The sequence below is a fragment of the Oreochromis aureus genome, linkage group 3, assembly GCF_013358895.1.
Source record: "Oreochromis aureus strain Israel breed Guangdong linkage group 3, ZZ_aureus, whole genome shotgun sequence".
Lineage (NCBI taxonomy): Eukaryota > Metazoa > Chordata > Actinopteri > Cichliformes > Cichlidae > Oreochromis > Oreochromis aureus.
This window is the reverse complement of record NC_052944.1, coordinates 4,209,732-4,227,285: the sequence shown is the minus strand read 5'-3', so window position 1 is coordinate 4,227,285 and position 17,554 is coordinate 4,209,732. Positions and strand designations below refer to the sequence as shown.

Here is a 17,554-nt window from a genome sequence, read left to right as displayed (position 1 = left end):
CACTCTCCTCCTGTGGATTTTCAAGTAACCATGAGTGGGAAAGGGCTCCAAGTTTATTTGTACCTTCAGGCAACGTGGTGAGCCGGTTCCTTCTTAGGTTCAGGTCTCTCAAACACTCCAACTGCCCGAGCTCTGCTGGCAGACGCTGAAGTTCATTACAGCTTACATCCTGAGAGAGAAGAAAATATAATAAACCAAGAGGAAAACTGAAGACGCCTACTGCAACACAGAAATGTGACTGAGTGATTAAACTGTAAGACTGGACGTCTGACCATGAATCACAGGAAGGTGAAGAGGATGCTGTGAGGGGTACCACTGTACCGCCCACAGAACATTTCAAGGAGAAATGACAGTGTGAGTGTGTGTCGTACCAGCTGTCTGAGTTGTGTGAGGGAGTATATGGAGGCGGGCAGTGAAGACAGCTTGTTGTTACTGATGATGAGCACTCGAAGGAGGGGGAGCTGAAAGACCGAAGGCTGTAAACTGGACAGGAGATTACGACTGTGGAGAGAGAGTGATGCGGTTTAGGAGGTGTGACCTGGGACTTCGCACAAACACAGTTAGATGCTTTATTACATTACACAGTGTGTTTGCTGTGAGCTGCACTTTTCCTGCTCGAATTAACAACAACCTGGAGGGTTCGCCCTGTCTCCTAGCAACAGCAAAATTAAAGTGTCGAACAACTAGGAGTGTAACTGAGGTGCTGTGGGTGAAAGACGGCCCACAATAACAAACACTAAGACACAGAGGTGAACCTCAGAGGTGAACCTGATTACTGACTGCTGCCTTTGCACTAACCAGCACCTGCAACCTACTGAGAGCATTTGTGTGCACACAGTTTTTCTCTGACTATTATCAACATTTGGATTAGTGATCAGCTCATGATTGTTTTATATAGACTGGATGAAGAGTGTACAGAGGGAATGATCACTTTCTGTGTCACAGATATCAGTGTATGACTGCTGCACCAGCACCAGTGCGGGTATTAACATAAACTGACTACTCAGTAAATTGATATTTAAAATGTTTCATTTTATATGAACAAAAACAGCATTTTTATTGGCCTGAACATGGCCCAACAGTCCACCTGAAATAGTTCTGAGCCTTGCAGGACCAAAGCTAGTGTTTCTCATTGTTTTTGAAGTAGGATTAGCCTCAATCTGACGTTACAACAGAAGCGTGTTAACTCTGCTCTTCCAAGGCTCTAAGAACTGTTTGAGGTCTACATTTCTACAACATGACTTACTACAACAGAATACAATGCTACTGGACTGCTAAACAATGCAGTGCAGTAAGCAGAGTCATGTGTTGCAGTGTGTAGGAGAGTTACCTGAGGTTGAGGTAGGTGAGAGCCTGCAGGTTGCTGAGGCTGGAGGACAGGGACCGCATCCCATTGTGGTACAGGCTCAGTGTCTCCAGGGAGATGAACTGACACAGCTCCTCTGGCAGCTCACACAGGCGGTTCTTTGACAGATCTGGAACACAGCAAACGGCCCAAACTTCAATAGTTGTAGATACATTGATACAAATCTCAAAACAGACCAAGTGGCACAATCTGTTTTTCTTTATGATATTATGAATGAGATCTTTGTTTTATGCCACATACAGGAGCTTCCACCTGACACCATCCACATTCACTTGTGAAAGCTGCAGCATAAAGTTAACCACCACCACCTCCTGCTCTTCACACTACTGTATGTACGACACTGTCAGTCACCATGAAGACAGGATGGCACAGCAGTCACGTCCCAGCTCAAATTAGACATTTAAATGAACAAATGCAGTCACAGGATCAACTTCAAACATTTTTTGGTTTTAATTACTTTACAAATTGTTTTTATTTTTTTATATTTTGTATGTGTTGGTAAACTTAAAGGTCAGAGGTCAAGTTTCCTGATAATCTCATGAATGCGATAACCCTGAAAGAAGTCACCTAGCATGTTGAAATTGATACCACGGGTGTATCCACTAAAAATCTCAAACACGGGTGAGTCAGGGGTGAGTCAGGGGTCAGAGGCTGACATGTTGATGCTTCAACAGGACATCTGTGCTGTGTCTATGTAATCACACACACATCTGAAACCCGACACTGTGACCCGGCATATCCTGATGTGCACCCCTCTGGCACTGATTTCAAAATCCTACATTGCATTGTTATCTGGAGTTATTGCACCTCTGACCCCTGACCTTGAGGTCGAGGTCACTGAGATTCATCAAACTCCAAGTTTTTTAAGAGATACACCAATGGCATCAACATAAAACTCCTACTTTGCGTCGTTCATGAGTTATTGCATTCATAACCTTGGGTATCCAGTCGCCCACCTTCCTGCCTGGCACAATGACGACGATATCCCATCAGCCTTTCATGGCCGAGGGGTAAAAATGTAACTAAACATTGGGTCAGTGCAGGTCCCAACTATTGTCATTGGGCCGTTCGATAGCATTAGACCCTCCTGGGCATTTATGGCTAATTTTTAGATGCAATTTTCTTCCTTTATGAGTGAGACGATAACAATCACCAATATAAGGACTCACAAATGTCAGCAAATTCCTAGAGGGAGGTTGCTGACATCATCTGAAAGGACATGAGGGAACATAAAAAGAAGTGGAGGGACAAATATGTCTGACCTCAAGAAAGAGTAGACACTAAGGAGGGAAAAGGTCACCGCATGTAATGTTTTTCTATCATGGGCAGAAACACATTAAATAAATAAATAAATAATTAACTGGGACAGAAGCACATGATACAGTAATGAACACAAACCACACCAGCACAAGCAGGTTGTAGGTCTACAAATATTCCCTGCTGAAGCCTAAATCAAAGAGCTCTCCTACTAACACCGACTGAGGGAACAACACGTGTCCAGTACAGCTTCAGACACATGGCTGCAGATGACCCACGGCTGGTGAGAACAGGACACCGTCACTGTGTGGGTGTGGAGTTTTTGTCAAATCTCTTTCAGTGTTGGATTTATACATTAAAATGTTAACAATTAGATTAAAAGACTAGTAAGCCTGGTACAGGTAGTGACAACACTGATGATTAGTCGACTAGCCGCGCACATCCCCAGTTATTCCCTAACCTTACCCAAGAAAACGTCACCAGCACAGACTCTGCTACCTTTTCTGTCCAAACGACTGCTGACTTTGTTAGCAGAGTCAGACTGATTTAACAGAGTCATATGAAAAGCTGCAGAATGGGAAAAGAGAAACGGTCCTGCCGTGTTTCAGCCTGGCATTAAGCAGAAACGCTCCACAGTGAGGAGCAGGAGGAGGCCCAGCACGTCACCATGATAAGAACTGAAACCTTTTGTCAAAGCTGACTCAGACCAGCTCTCTTCAAACACTGCTGTTTTCTGTCCTCTCTGGGGAATCAGCTCACATTCAGCTGAGCTGAAATGTGATTGAACTTCCTGGTCAGGACACACGGTGCAGCTTCTTACTTCCCTCAGTGTCAACGGTAGAGGTGAAGAGAACAACTCCACAATACTCTATAACATCTAATATATGGTTAAAAAAAACGTGAATGTTGTTTTTATTTCTATTTATTTTATTCTCTATTTCTTCAAGTATATTTAGTCCTCGCTCTCACTCTGGGACTCAAAGCAGTTCAGCTGCACACGACGCAAAAGACAAAATATTAAGAACTGAAAAAAGTAAAACGTGTGTTGAAGAAGCAGAACAGAAACTCAAATATATGACAATGTCAAAAGTGAAAACTTTGTCCACATAGTGTGTAGGGCTGCAATAATCTATCGATTATTCTATCAGTTAATGCTGTTGTCTTATTAATGAGCAAAAATAATATTCAAAAGAAAAAAGACTCACTGCAATGTTTTAGTGTTTAACTACAACATTTGTATTTACGTGCCGCATTAAAATGTAATTATTTAAAGAAAATATTTTCTTGAAAAAAATCTATAAATAATTTCAAGTACAGTCAAAGGTCAAATACAGAGTAAATAAGACAAATATGCAACCTACACTAAGGCTTAAAAATGCACTCTGTGTTGTTTCTGACATTAAATGAGTCAACGAGATGTTATGAAGGTGTAGATGTTAATATCCACCCAACACCCTCACTGGCTCACAGTTTTACTGACACATGTACTTTTTTATTGGCTTGTGAAAAAGTTTACAATTTCATATTTTTAGATATTAAGACAATTTAATTAAGACAATATTTTATATTATTTCACTTTAAAAATGTTATGAAAGCCTTGAAATAAACGTGGTCTAGTACACCCCGGGCCCCCCTTTAGACTCACCCCTGTTTGCTTCCATATAAACTATGACGGCTGCTGTCAGCCTTCAGTGAGCTCTATCATTTAAAGATCATCCCCCTGTGGAGGCTTACAGCAGACTTGTCTCTGTGAAACAAACAGCAGTGGATGGAGGAGCTAAAAAATTTGCTTTAATCACAGTTTGTTGGCCCGCTGCTCTGATGGACGACTGCTGCTAGCTTTGTTAGGTTTGAATGATGATTACAGCAATACTGCTGCTGTTCTGGATGCTACAAACACATTTTCTTTTACCTGATTCACTCTACTTGTCATTGTTCGATTACTTAGGTATAAAAACACTTTGTTAATATAAATAGATCATGTTTATGGTTATTAAAAGATTGCTTCTTGTTGGAATTCAGATCAGCTAGATCTATATGTGTTTACTCAATGAGAAGTAACGACTCTTTCATTGCACATGCTGCTGCACACTCTGGAAAAAGCTCAAATCTAAACAAGCAGGAACAAATGTTGGATCGCTGTTAAGCTAACACATCATCACAGCTACTTTCTGCATCTTTAATATCAAGGGTAAGTAATGCATGTGTGCAAATATAGACCTGAATATATTCATTTCTGTAGGAGTGAGGAGTAACCCTCTACCTTCATATCACAGGTCGTTCAGTGTTACCCTGTCTCACAGGATTATTGGCCACTTCAGGATACCTGCTGACCTGGATCGACTCCTGTTAAATTACCACAGTGGGTGTGGAGATGTTTCAACAGGCTTAAGAACAGGGTCAGCAATTATTAGCTCGGAGAAACTGGATCAAAAATATAAACAAGGACAAGCACATAACATGAAAAAACAGTCTGCAGGTTATAGCAAGCTCTCACTTGCCCTGTGCCACCGTCACACTCTGTGGGTATTTTCCAGTGAAAGCCACAGCTGCACTGCTCATCACTGCTGACTGGGCCAGGCCTCACCAGTTTGAGCCCTGGTCCATATGCAGACACTCTGACAGTGAGCAGAGAGCCGTCAACAGCTGCTGTGGATCAATGATTGTGCTGTGGCCAGAGGGCACAGTAAAACACAGGGTAATGAACCCTGTTAGCAGTAAGACAGCAGCTCTCTGAAGCTCCACGTCTGCTATATGGGACCTAAATATATATAAACACTGTCAGATTAACCATAACGTCTCACTGTGAATGCCATTAACCAAAGACATCATGGTCAAGCTAACTGGAACGTGACACATCACAGCATTTGTGCATCCTTCAGGTTCATTGATGCTTCTTGTTCTCAACTGTATCAGCAATGGATGGAGTTTGTTTACTGCCACAAATGATATAGCAGACAGCGAGCTGGCATATCAACACGTCCATCACATACAGCAGGTACACGTCACCTATTTCCCCAGTTAATATATTTCTAAAGGTGCTCCTGACGCAAAGAAATCTAACCATAGATGTCCATAAATTATGTGTAATAATAAGAAATGACAAAGGGGAAAAATATTGAACACACGAAGAAAGAGACCAGCTGAAATCTACAAGTAACTAGAAACCAGTCCTCCCACTTAGTACAGATGAATATCAGCTGGTTGAGTCCCAACTGATGGGCCATAAAAAGGTGTGTCATTACTGAGGTGCCCCACAAGAAACATCTGATCAGGGTTAAACCAATGAGCTCTCTCTCTCTCACAAACCTGTTGTTGGAAAACATACTGACGGCATTAGTTACCGGCTCCAAAAGACAAAGACGGCGAGCAGGCGCTCGCCATGAGATGTCAGACACATGAGTGAGAAGAATGATCAGAGCAGCTCTCCAAGATCCAAGAGGGCCATGGCCTGTACCCACCCTCACCACCCAACTCCAGTGCTAAAGAAAACAGCATGTTCCTGTCTGCGTGTTTAAAGTTTGGTGACAAACATTCAGACGAGCCTGTGAATAACTGGGAGCATACAGTCTGGTCAGAGAGACGGTGAAACACGTCTGGAGGAAGGACCATCACGCTCTGGGCACGCTTCATATAACTGGAGGATGAATGGAAGATATACGGAGACCTGCTGCCTTCTAGCAGGATGATGAAGATGAAATGAAGACAATGATCCCAAACACACACGGCCAAGGAGACTCTTAATTGGTTAAGAAAATAAAGCTGGCGCAGCCAATCGCCTGACTCTAATCGAACATCTGTGGAAAGAGCTAAAGGTCAGAGTTCAAAGTGGGGGCTCATGGAGCAGGTCATCAGGACCTGTTTATGTGGAAGAACGGGCCAAAGTCATGTGACTAGTTTCTCCATACAGGACGTGTCCTCATCAATAGGCTTCTGTACAAAGTATTAAATACATTATTGTTCAACACTTTGTCATTTTCATTATTACACACAAGTTAACATCTGTAGTTTCATTTCTTTGCATGTGTGGATCATGTGGCTTATTACTGACATTTGGTCACAGCAGCACCTACCCTCTGCACCTGACTGGTCAGAATACAGATATTCATTTTTAATAATAAATATCTGTTATTATGCTGCCTTACCTTCAGTTGGAGCTGCGCAAGTTTTCCAAAGTTTAAAAGTAGGGAAGGTGTATTTACTGGAACAATGAAAGCAGATCATGAGGCTTAAAGAAGGGCTGAAGGTTTTAAACCGATCAGTAGAAAGAGGAGGATTTTCCTGTCAGAGCAAAGCTCTGCATCTAATTACAGGCTCTGCAGGAAGCTTTATCCTGGACACTTACGTCACCTCTCACACATTGATCAGACAGAACTCTGATAGGCAGAGGGCTTCCAAACACCTGCAGCATGATAACACAGGACACGAGCTCGAGACATCAAACAGGTTTAAACTCATTGTTTAAAAAAGAAAAAAGCCAAATGAAGTCATCGGCCCTCTTATGTTCCACCCTGTATTGCATAACAGCGGGCCTGACTGAGGAGCTGCGCAGCACAAGTTTGATTCAGTTTAAACACTGAAACATTACAGCCTCCAAAGTTTGACTGTTTTTCCAGGTAAGATGGACAGATGGACATAACCTGGACTGATCTTCATCTGCACATAACTCATCTACTTTTCATGAGAAAGTAACCACTACTACAAAATACAGCAGTGTCTCCCACGAGTACTTGGACGAGTACTTGGACGAGTACTTGGACGAGTACTTGGACGAGCCACGACGTGTATTATTTAGACTCAGTTTAAACACCTTTTTTTCCTCCCATTGTTTCTGGCCCCTTATTTCACCTTCAGTTTGCTGCTTTGTCAGCAGCTGATTGGAAAAAAGGAGCTCATTTTTGTTTTTGTTAGAAATATCATTACTGTAAATTATGTCAATGTAAATATCATTATATAACCCTTTGGCTATGCTGTCCACCCCTGCTGTCCATTTATTACCAGCTGTAGTCGTTTCTATGATGTGAATGATGCTCTGCATGAAACTGACCAGGTAACATTTACACTGTATCTACCAAATATCACAGTGACGTTTCATTGTTGTTCACTTTAACTGGGTTTAACTGGTGGCTGATATCATATGAACACATGCACATTTGACCAACAACCTAGCATGCTACCACACTTTACACGGTCATAATATCCACTACTAGAATTCCACAGTGGTTGTGGGAGTTTGGATAGAACTTTAAAACTTGATACATAAAATTATATTTACTTATATGTCTGTGTAGATTCTCAAGAAACATATATGCAGTGCTTTAACTAAAACCTCATTTCTTCATATTTTCCCTTCAAGAAGCGAGACTTTCCCATATTTGTAAAGTGATCTGGAGCAGTAGTTTTCCAGGTCTTTCAAAGTTTTCTTTGAACTCTTGACTGCTTTTTCACTCGTTTTTAGACCAATCATTGTAGCCGACAACTTTCAGAGGAATGGGTTTTTGTGTTTTATATTTGTTAGGCCACTTTACATCAAAAATGCTCCTAACACAAGGCATGAACCAGTATTGTGTCTACCCAAACACACTTCATGAACACATTTTAATTATATCTTTCGGAGCTTTGTTATTAGCAGCCTGACATAAAAACAAAATAATATTTCTTTAGTTTAATTTATGAAACAGACACAAAACATTACAGTCTGACATCACAAAAATTGTATTTCTGCACCAATGAGGTGATTCCCACAGAGCTATTAGCCAAAATGTTGGCACCTTTAGCATGGTGTGCTATGTATCCTTAAAACAATTAGAGGAAACTGGATAACTCACAGACGTGACATGGCTAAAAATGACAATTAAAATGAAATCTATCTACAACAGATGTCTTTGAAAACTGGAAACATCGAGCAAAGATTCGATACAGGACGTTGATCCTTTACTGTCTGCAGACGCTTCGTCACAAACTCTCACTGGAAGACGTGTTGTCAAGAAGCCATCTCTAAGGAAGGGAAATGAGATAAACACTGAGGTGGATCCAATTACACAAACACTGCACTGAACAATCAGCAACAACATGGCTCAGAGTGATGAATCCAGATATGAGGCTGGCATTGCATGTGTGTGTGTGTGTGTCTGTGTGTGTGTGTGTGTGTGGGGGGGTGATGTTTAGCAGATCTTGACTGTCCCATATCACGTTTCCTGCCTGTCCATATGGAAAAGAAATAGTAAAAACTTATAAAAGACTTTGCATAAGATGTGGCCTACTTCATATAGTGAGTAATATAAGGCTTACATGATTTACTCATGAAAGTGGCCACTTTCTCATTACCTTCATATAATATTTTAGTAAGTATCCAAAACATAAAAGTTTCATTTATATAATTTTTCAAGGGATCTTATACCTGTTTTCACTCTTGTATGCTTTTCATACAAGTTTCACACAAGACAGACACAAACTTTATAAGATTTACATATATATCTTTTCCATATGGGTGTGCTGAGGTGTGTTCACGTTAACAACATGAGACTGAGTTAGGCAGGCACCACTGCCAGGAGAGCATCGACAGAAGAACTGAGAAGACACAAAGAAATGAGTCATAAGGAGACGACTGTAGGCAAACGTGTACGGCACTTTTTGTAATAACACGCAACAATTTAGCAACAAGTACTCGACATATGAGACAACCTACATTTGTATTGACTGTTCGTCTGTGTCAGAACTTGTAATACTGACTGACAGTTATAGACTAAAGTTACTTCACATGAGTTCGACCAACCACGCCTCTTGGAAATGACCTCGTTCGACTAATTTACAGCATTAAATATGCACTGAACACATGCATTCCTGCTGCTGTGAGCGACTACAGCGACATCAGACTTTATTATACGTTCGATTTAGCGCCATGTAGCAACCAGCTACCTCTTCCCCTCACCCTGGCTCTTTTTCATAAGACAGCATCAGACCACAACGTCTGTTCTGATGCTGTTTGTTTCGCAATGTTGCCAGTGACAACACAACTCTGTGTCTGCTGTAAGACAGGATGTGGCTGTGTGGATTCCTGTTACAGTGTTAGTGATAGCAAGCCGATGAGCAGCACTACAGACAGAAGCTAAAGGCATTTGGTACAGTGTGTGTGAGAGCAGACAGAACCTGCACTATTTCATTAGGTGGGAATCTAAAGGTTTCTGTAAGTGATGGAGACGTGCAGCAAGTTACCATTGAAATCATAGCGAGACGTTTGGATATGAGCCGATCTGAACCAGCAGCGTGTTTCCTACCAGCAGTATAACCAGCAGCTCTGTCTGACTCATGTGAAGCAGACAGGTAAACCATTACCTGGTTGGCTTAAACAAAACAGCAGAATGTTGGTTCATTATTTGAAGCCTGTATTATTTTATTTATTATCTTTTATCCTGTCACACCTCCTCCTGTCTTCTTTCTGTTAAAGCTGTACAGACTGCAGGTTTTGCTTTAGCTCCATATGCAAAGCTCAGTGTGTCCATGCAAAAGGCAGAACATGCTGCTCAGCACACTGACAAACAAATAATAAGACTTAGATAAAGGCAAACAATATTTTAGCAGCACAACTATTGTTGTGTGCAGCACATGCATGATGTCCATGAAAAAAAATCTAAAATAATAAATGTTCCACGGTGGTTGGAGGTAAAAACATATAAATAACATTGTTTAAAGACTTCTTTTTAGTTTTAGTTTGTTTTCCACTGAGTTATCAGCTAACATTAACTATTGTAAGTCTACTACCTGCTACCAACCAACCAACCCAACCCGGTGACATTACGGTTTGTACCAAACATGTTCTCGAAACACTGAGCACTTATTTCTTAAATGCAGTCACACAGTTTGAGCACAGGGCTCCATAACTGACCTAAACTACAGTTTGTATAAATCTAAACTACTTTCCTTTCATTTAAACTAGCTGAACCTACCTCTTGATGAAAGACACTAACAACCTACAGCCACATTACTAACAAGCACCTATTTCATCTATCAAATTGTAAAAACTTATAATATGGGTACATGTGCACATACAGTATTTCCTTCATCCCCTCGAGGCCCCGTCTTCTACCCACTTCCACAGTGAATCTGCTGTTACATAAGAGAGGCACGGCCTCAACTTTCATTATAGAGGAGGCGGTCCTCTCCACACAATTAGATTATTTACACACCAATAGTGGTAGATTGTGTTTCAGGGACAAACACAGGACTATGCTGTGACCTGGGTTTATGGATCATGTGGTTTTAAGGTCATGTGTGTTGTCATGGCCCCGTAGGACAGAACGTGTTAGCTTTTTCTCCTATACTGGACTATTTGGGAATTTCACAAACATTAAATTAGTTTCAAAAATGAAGACGGTGGCTTAATTCATATTTTTTTAATGAAACAGGTTAACAATAAACTTTTCACTGTAAAAATGGTAAAGTGTTGTTATTTACTTCCAGTTTGTAGCGGTTTGCAGGCTACGACTTCCTGAATAATAAAGTAACCTGGAACGCCGGACCTGCTGGAATTTAATGCATTTAAAACAATGTGGTTAAACAACAACAAACAGCTTTAACAAGGAAAGAAAAACATATCAGCAGGAGGAAACTCACTCTGCTCCCACATACAGTGCAACTTATGCAGGTTCCAAATAGTACATTCAATTCAGTTCAGCTCTATTTAAACTAGCACCAAATCACAACAACAGTCGCCTCAAGTCACTTATTATTGTAAGATAAAGACCCTACAATAATACAGAAAACTCCAATAATCAGGCAACCCCGTATGAGCAAGCACTTTGGAGTCAGTGGGAAGGAAGAATTCCCTTTTAACAGGAAGAAACCTCTGGAAGGACCAAGCTCAGGGAGGGGCGGGGCTTAGAAAGACAGGACAAACCATAAACTAATGTCAGTCTGTTAGCCACAACCAGCCAACCAACCAGTGAAGTCCCACTCTGTACCGGGACATGTTCTTAAAACTAAGCTGTCCAATTTACTAAGTCTTTACAAACAAATCAAAATAACAGTAACTTGTCTCACAACATCCTACGCACTGAAGAACAAGAGCTATGGGAACACTGGAGTTCTGACTACACACAGACACACAGACACACACAGACACACACACAGGCCACAGACCCAAACTAGTTATCGACCTTAAGGCTGAAGACAGACTCTGGATCAGAGAGAAAAAACAGCAGCAACCTTTAAAGCAAAGAGATGTTTGTTACTAAAAGCACCATCATGAAAAGATGTCATACTGAAAACTGCTTTACTCTGAACTAAAATGAAAGACTCGGATTAACAGAGCCATACATGAAGACCACCAGGCTGCCCTGTGCACCAAAAAAAGAAAACCCTTCTCCTCATAATGAGATTCCCCATCTAGTCTTATCAGTTCATGACGCTCCTTCAGTATTCCCATGGATATGTTTGAGGAAACTGGTGGTTGGTTCGTTGACTCATCCGTCTCTGTGATGTTTTTAGTCTTTTACACTGACATGACAGCTGGATGGAAACATGCTGCCTGGCTAACAGAATCTGCGCAGTAATCAGAAAGGGAAAGCAGGGAGGCTCACAGAAGAAGAAAAAGCAGAACTAAAGACTGAGTGAACATGCCGCCCACATCCGCAGAGTAAAGGAAATAAGACCTCTCTCTCACAGAGCAGACGCCAGCTACTGACGAACAACCATACAGCCATACAGAAGCCATACAGAAGCCATACAGAAGCCATACAGCGGGTAAAATAAGTATTGAACACATCATTTTCTTAGTACATATATTTGTAGTCGCATGCATTGCTCAGGTGTGATTTTGGCCCAGATCTCATTATTACAAATAACTTATTTATGGACCTCTGTGAATGATTTCTTTAGCATCTGTGGGCTGAATGGGTCGTTACAAACATCTGCTGAGAACTTCATCTCAATAGCATCTTTAGAAATATATTTAATTTGTTCAATACTTCTTTTACCCACTGTGTGTTAACATGTGTTCACCATGTCCCACATTACAGGATAGTTTTGTAGTTTCTAGCAACACTTCCCAAACATGCTTCCTTGGATCCCCTGTGGAGGCACCGTGGGCAGACACACACTGCACTGTGGGCCCCTGCAGGGGTTGGTGCTAGCATACCTACATTATGCCCACACACAACTGCTCAAGTGTGGACAAGAACCCCCGAGGGACTTATGTCTCTACCCAGACTCAACAAGATATACTATGGAGCCACTTACAGAAAAAACAGAGAATCAAATATGGCCTAATATCATTCACTTCTTTAGTTGGTCAGCAGCACATCAATAAGGTCTCCGTCACCCTTTCTCTGCCCCTCGCCGACAGTGTGATGGCTGGAGATTAATAATAACTAATAATTGAAGGTAGTGGTTTAAAAATATACAGTGAGTAAAAAAGGTGAGTAAACTAGAAACACCCAGTGCATCATGGGAATCCCCCGGCAGCCTACGTCTATCGCAGCATAACTAAGGGAGGATTCAGGGTCACCTGGTCCAGCCCTAACTATATGCTTTAGCAAAAAGGAAAGTTTGAAGCCTAATCTTGAAAGTAGAGATAGTGTCTGTCTCCTGAATCCAAACTGGAAGCTGGTTCCACAGAAGAGGGGCCTGAAAACTGAAGGCTCTGCCTCCCATTCTACTTTTAAATACTCTAGGAACAACAAGTAGGCCTGCAGTGTGAGAGCGAAGTGCTCTAATAGGGTGATATGGTACTACAAGGTCATTAAGATAAGATGGGGCCTGATTATTTAAGACCTTGTATGTGAGGAGCAGGATTTTGAATTCTGGATTTAACAGGAAGCCAATGAAGGGAAGCCAAAACAGGAGAAATCTGCTCTCTCTTTCTAGTCCCTGTCAGGACTCTTGCTGTTCACATTATACATGTAAGCATGTATAATGTAAACAGAATTGGTCCTAGCACTGAACCCTGTGGAACTCCATAATTAACCTCAGTGTGTGAAGAGGACTCTCCATTTACATGTACAAATTGGAGTCTATTAGATAGATATGATACAAACCACTGCAGCTCAGTACCTGTAATACCTACAGCATGTTCTAATCGCTCTAATAGGATATTATGGTCAACAGTATCAAACGCTGCACTGAGGTCTAGCAGGACAAGCACAGAGATGAGTCCACTGTCAGAGGCCATAAGAAGATCATTTGTAACCTTCACTAAAGCTGCTGGTGGTTATGAACGGTGTCAGCCAATACAACGGGTGGTGGTGTGGACATGGGGCAGCCAGTCATCACAGAATGCACAAGATCAGAAGCTGTCAATAACCAGACAGGACAGGAGAGAGGAGGATTCATTAGAATAAATAACAGTATGGGACAGAGGTTTGCCAATACTCTATCGTATTGTTTTTGCCTTATACTCTTCAGTTCCAAATATGAAGACATGATGGGTGGCTCTAGCACATAACTGTCTCTATATGAAAAAAGTAAAACATATAAACAAATACACACACACACACACACACACACACACACACACACACACACACACACACACACACACACACACACCCTCCAAGTGAGCAGCTGGGGTTCTCAGTGCCGGCTGTGCAAATCCCCTCGTGCTCTCAGCATAGCTGTACGACCAACAGGACCCCAGCAGCCTTTATTAGGAATTTGGAGACGTGGCAAACGACCCTACAGGACAACTTCAATTCGTCAAAGACATTCTTTTTAAAATGCTTATGAAAAAGTTACATATGTTTCTCAGGAGTCCATTTAATCTGCTTGATGCATTGAAGCCTACTTGGGGATTAGCCCACACCTAACCTCACTGCACCATAGCTCCAGAACAGCTTGGTGAATCAGCACTAACTGAGTACGTCCCTTACAATCACAGAATCAGTGGGTGCAGAGCTTTCTGCTGATATAACATCTGTGTCAGGAGGCACAACTACCAGGTACTTCTGTGAACCTGAAAGCATGTCATTAGGCAAGACACTCAAATACAACTAGATGCTACAAAAACATGTATGCACACAGTGTCTGCAACCTTCTACATCCAAGAGACTGACTCTGTGTCTACTGCTAAATGAACAACGACTGAGTCACCATGAGCCAGTGTGAATGACAGATGTCAGCAGCTGCCTTGTTAGAGGACAATGATGCTAAGGACAACTGAAACGCTGATTTCAAGATTCTGCCACATGCCTCAGAAATGTAATAAACTTTATATTAAAAATGCTTTATTAAGTAATTAACACATTTGTTAAAGGGCTGTGTGTCACTGCTTCTCCAATCAAGCCACAAAATGCATAATATATGAAAATCTCTACAGCACTGCATCTGAAAATGTAATTCTCTGCTACGACTTTAGTCTCCAAATGTTCAATCCATGCACTTACCTTATAATGTGAACATATGTAAACAGAATTGTCATCAACAGTCCCAGTGGCATTCAGTTTTATGATATTGTGATGGAAAGCCTGAAATAATTCCTAATCCTTTATTATCAAAAAGCACTGACTGAATGACACGCAATTAAAATGATGTGTCAAGTAGGCACTTAAGTGAGGCCTTGTGACATAAACACCCAATAAGAATCCAAGCATCACAGCCTCTTTCATATCGCAGTTACCACTGATGGATAAACTCAACCCACCCAGCTAAATGATAAAGATCAGGACAGCAATACTGTAATTAACAGATGTCCAGGTATATTTTGCAGCTTATTTTAGCTTTTATTTTTTAACCTCCCACCCTGTCACAGCACATGTCTGACCTCCCTGAGTCTGGTTCTGCCAGAGGTTTCTTCCTGTTAAAAGGGAGTTTTCCTTCCCACTGTTGCCAACATTCAGGATTAATCTGGTTGTTTGGGTTTATCTGTATTAGCCTTAAGTCTTTACCTAAAGTGCATAAAGTGCCGAGGTGACTGTTGTTGTGATTTGGGACTATATACACTGAACTGAATCGGCCCAAGAAAATGTTACAAAAGACTTTTACTGTTGGGGATTACTGGATCCCACCTCTTATTTTGAAAGATCAGATGCTGCTAACCAGCCAGCCCAGGTTCAAGTTTCTCTGCTGCAAGCTGATCAAGTCACTACTGCAGAGGATGTCGCTCAGATGCCTCTCCTTAAGGCCACGAGGGTCCATTTCACAACAAACAGAGTAATGGCTTTAAATGCTGTGTTTGAATCTTTCATCCAACACAGTTTCTTGAACAGGTTCACACTACTGTAAGAGCTGCTTTTTTAATGCTGTACACAGCTATCCCCCACAGTCATGAGTGGCCCACTCATGCCCGTAAAGCACAGACCCAGATGGTTACAATATGCAAAGCACAAAAAGCACCAGCAGCAGCAGCACTGTGATCAGACTAATTTCACCAGCTTGGATGAGGTAATCCTCTTTCAGCATCTCTAGGCTAATCCACACCTACTTCACTGTTTTTACTACTTTTACTGTTACCAACAGCACTCTGCTTTGAGCGATAATGATAACCAGCATGAATCACCGGTAAACACAAAGTCTGAACCCTGCGGAGGGTTTCACATGATAAGTTGAGGAAGAGGAACTCGCGAACTCGTCTGACGTTTTTTCCCTTTCTCGTTGGAAGTTAGCTTCCTGAGAATAGCAGCTTTCTTAAAAGCGATAATTATGACTTTTGTTTAACTAGAAACGGAATTACAACCTCATATGTTTGAAGCTCTTAAGCAGAAACGTATTGGGGCGCTATGTTGGACGCTAACGGCGCCGCTCAGGCCGGTGGGAGACGGGCCAGCTGTACGAGGCTGAATCCCTGAATACTTGACGTTCATACGGTTAGTTAAGCAAATCTGCCGAAGCAAGAAGTCGCTATGAATCATATAAAACACGTCAGTTAAAACGTAGAGTGGCTAGTCACGTAGCGATGACAGGATCGGGAAAACTTGTTTCTTTGAAAACAGTGTTGTGCAACGCGGCGGGGAGGGGAAGGATGAGTGTTCGCCCTGAGCAGAAAGAAGCAGGTGGCGATACAACAAAAGGCGTCTCTCATAATTAAAGCTAGCATGACGCCAGGCTTTTTCAACTTACTTAGAAAAGTGAAAAACAAGCTAACCTGCGTGTGTTATGTCGGACAGGTCATAGTTCTTGGCGCTCCGAGGAAACTCCTTCAGTTTGCGGTTTGACAAGTTGAGAGCCCCGCTCGTGGCAGCCTCCTCGAGCGCTTTTTCCACGCTACGACTGGCCGCTACTGTGGCAGGCAGCTGGGCTCCATCCCCAGCAGCCATCAAACGTACAGGTCTACCTCCTCTTACACTTTGTTTGAAGCGTCCACTCCGCGTTCATACCCTGTAGGTCCGTGTAAAATCCAGAGTGGGCGTTCTTCGTGGACACTTTCAAAGCAGGGAATTATTTCTTTTTTTAACGCAGGCTTCGCTCAACAACGGAAGCTCTCGATTCCGTTACTGAACGAGGGGCTGTCAATCTTCCAGGAAGTCGCGCCAAGCTACAAAGTGTCGCAACTGTTTTACGGGAAGCCCGGATCTCTCCTTCAAAATAAAATACCAGAACTAAAATAAAATGTCAGTGTAGTAAACCGACGGTTATGAGTGCTGGTCTGTATGTGGCAGGCTTTTGGCAGAGCAAACAGAAAAATAATACTGCACCAATAAAAGAGCTCACAATACTGACAACTGTGCATATTTTAAGTAACTAACTAAACTCATTTTTAGCGATAGATGATATGGTTTGGACATTTTATCGTCAGCTGTGATAATTTTAGATTCAGATTTTGACTTCTAGGCTCCTCGTTACATGAAGAAGAATTGCAAAATGTTGGGAACTGTAACACTGGCACTATCATAAGGGTTCAGTTTAGAATGAACTGGGTTTACAGCACATATCTATTTGCTTTACATGTCAAATGATGTATGGTCCATCACAAAGAAATATATAGAGAAATAAATGTTGATA

General features: G+C 41.8%; 1 protein-coding gene across 3 annotated transcripts in view; it reads right to left on the bottom strand.

Annotated features, from left to right (window-relative positions):
• Positions 1-17,090, bottom strand: part of lrch4 (leucine-rich repeats and calponin homology (CH) domain containing 4) — a 30,129-nt gene extending 13,039 nt beyond the window's left edge. For all 3 annotated transcript variants that reach the window (XR_005612120.1, XM_031749471.2, XM_031749468.2), the window contains exons 1-4: positions 16,698-17,090; positions 1,331-1,475; positions 372-501; positions 64-169 (exon numbers count right to left, since the gene is read on the bottom strand). Coding sequence is in view for 2 of the 3 variants with exons in the window: in XM_031749471.2 (XP_031605331.1) it covers positions 64-169; positions 372-501; positions 1,331-1,475; positions 16,698-16,869 (553 nt within the window). In the remaining variant the exon portion in view is untranslated. The remainder of the gene's footprint in view (positions 1-63; positions 170-371; positions 502-1,330; positions 1,476-16,697) is intronic.
• Positions 17,091-17,554: the final 464 nt, after the last annotated feature.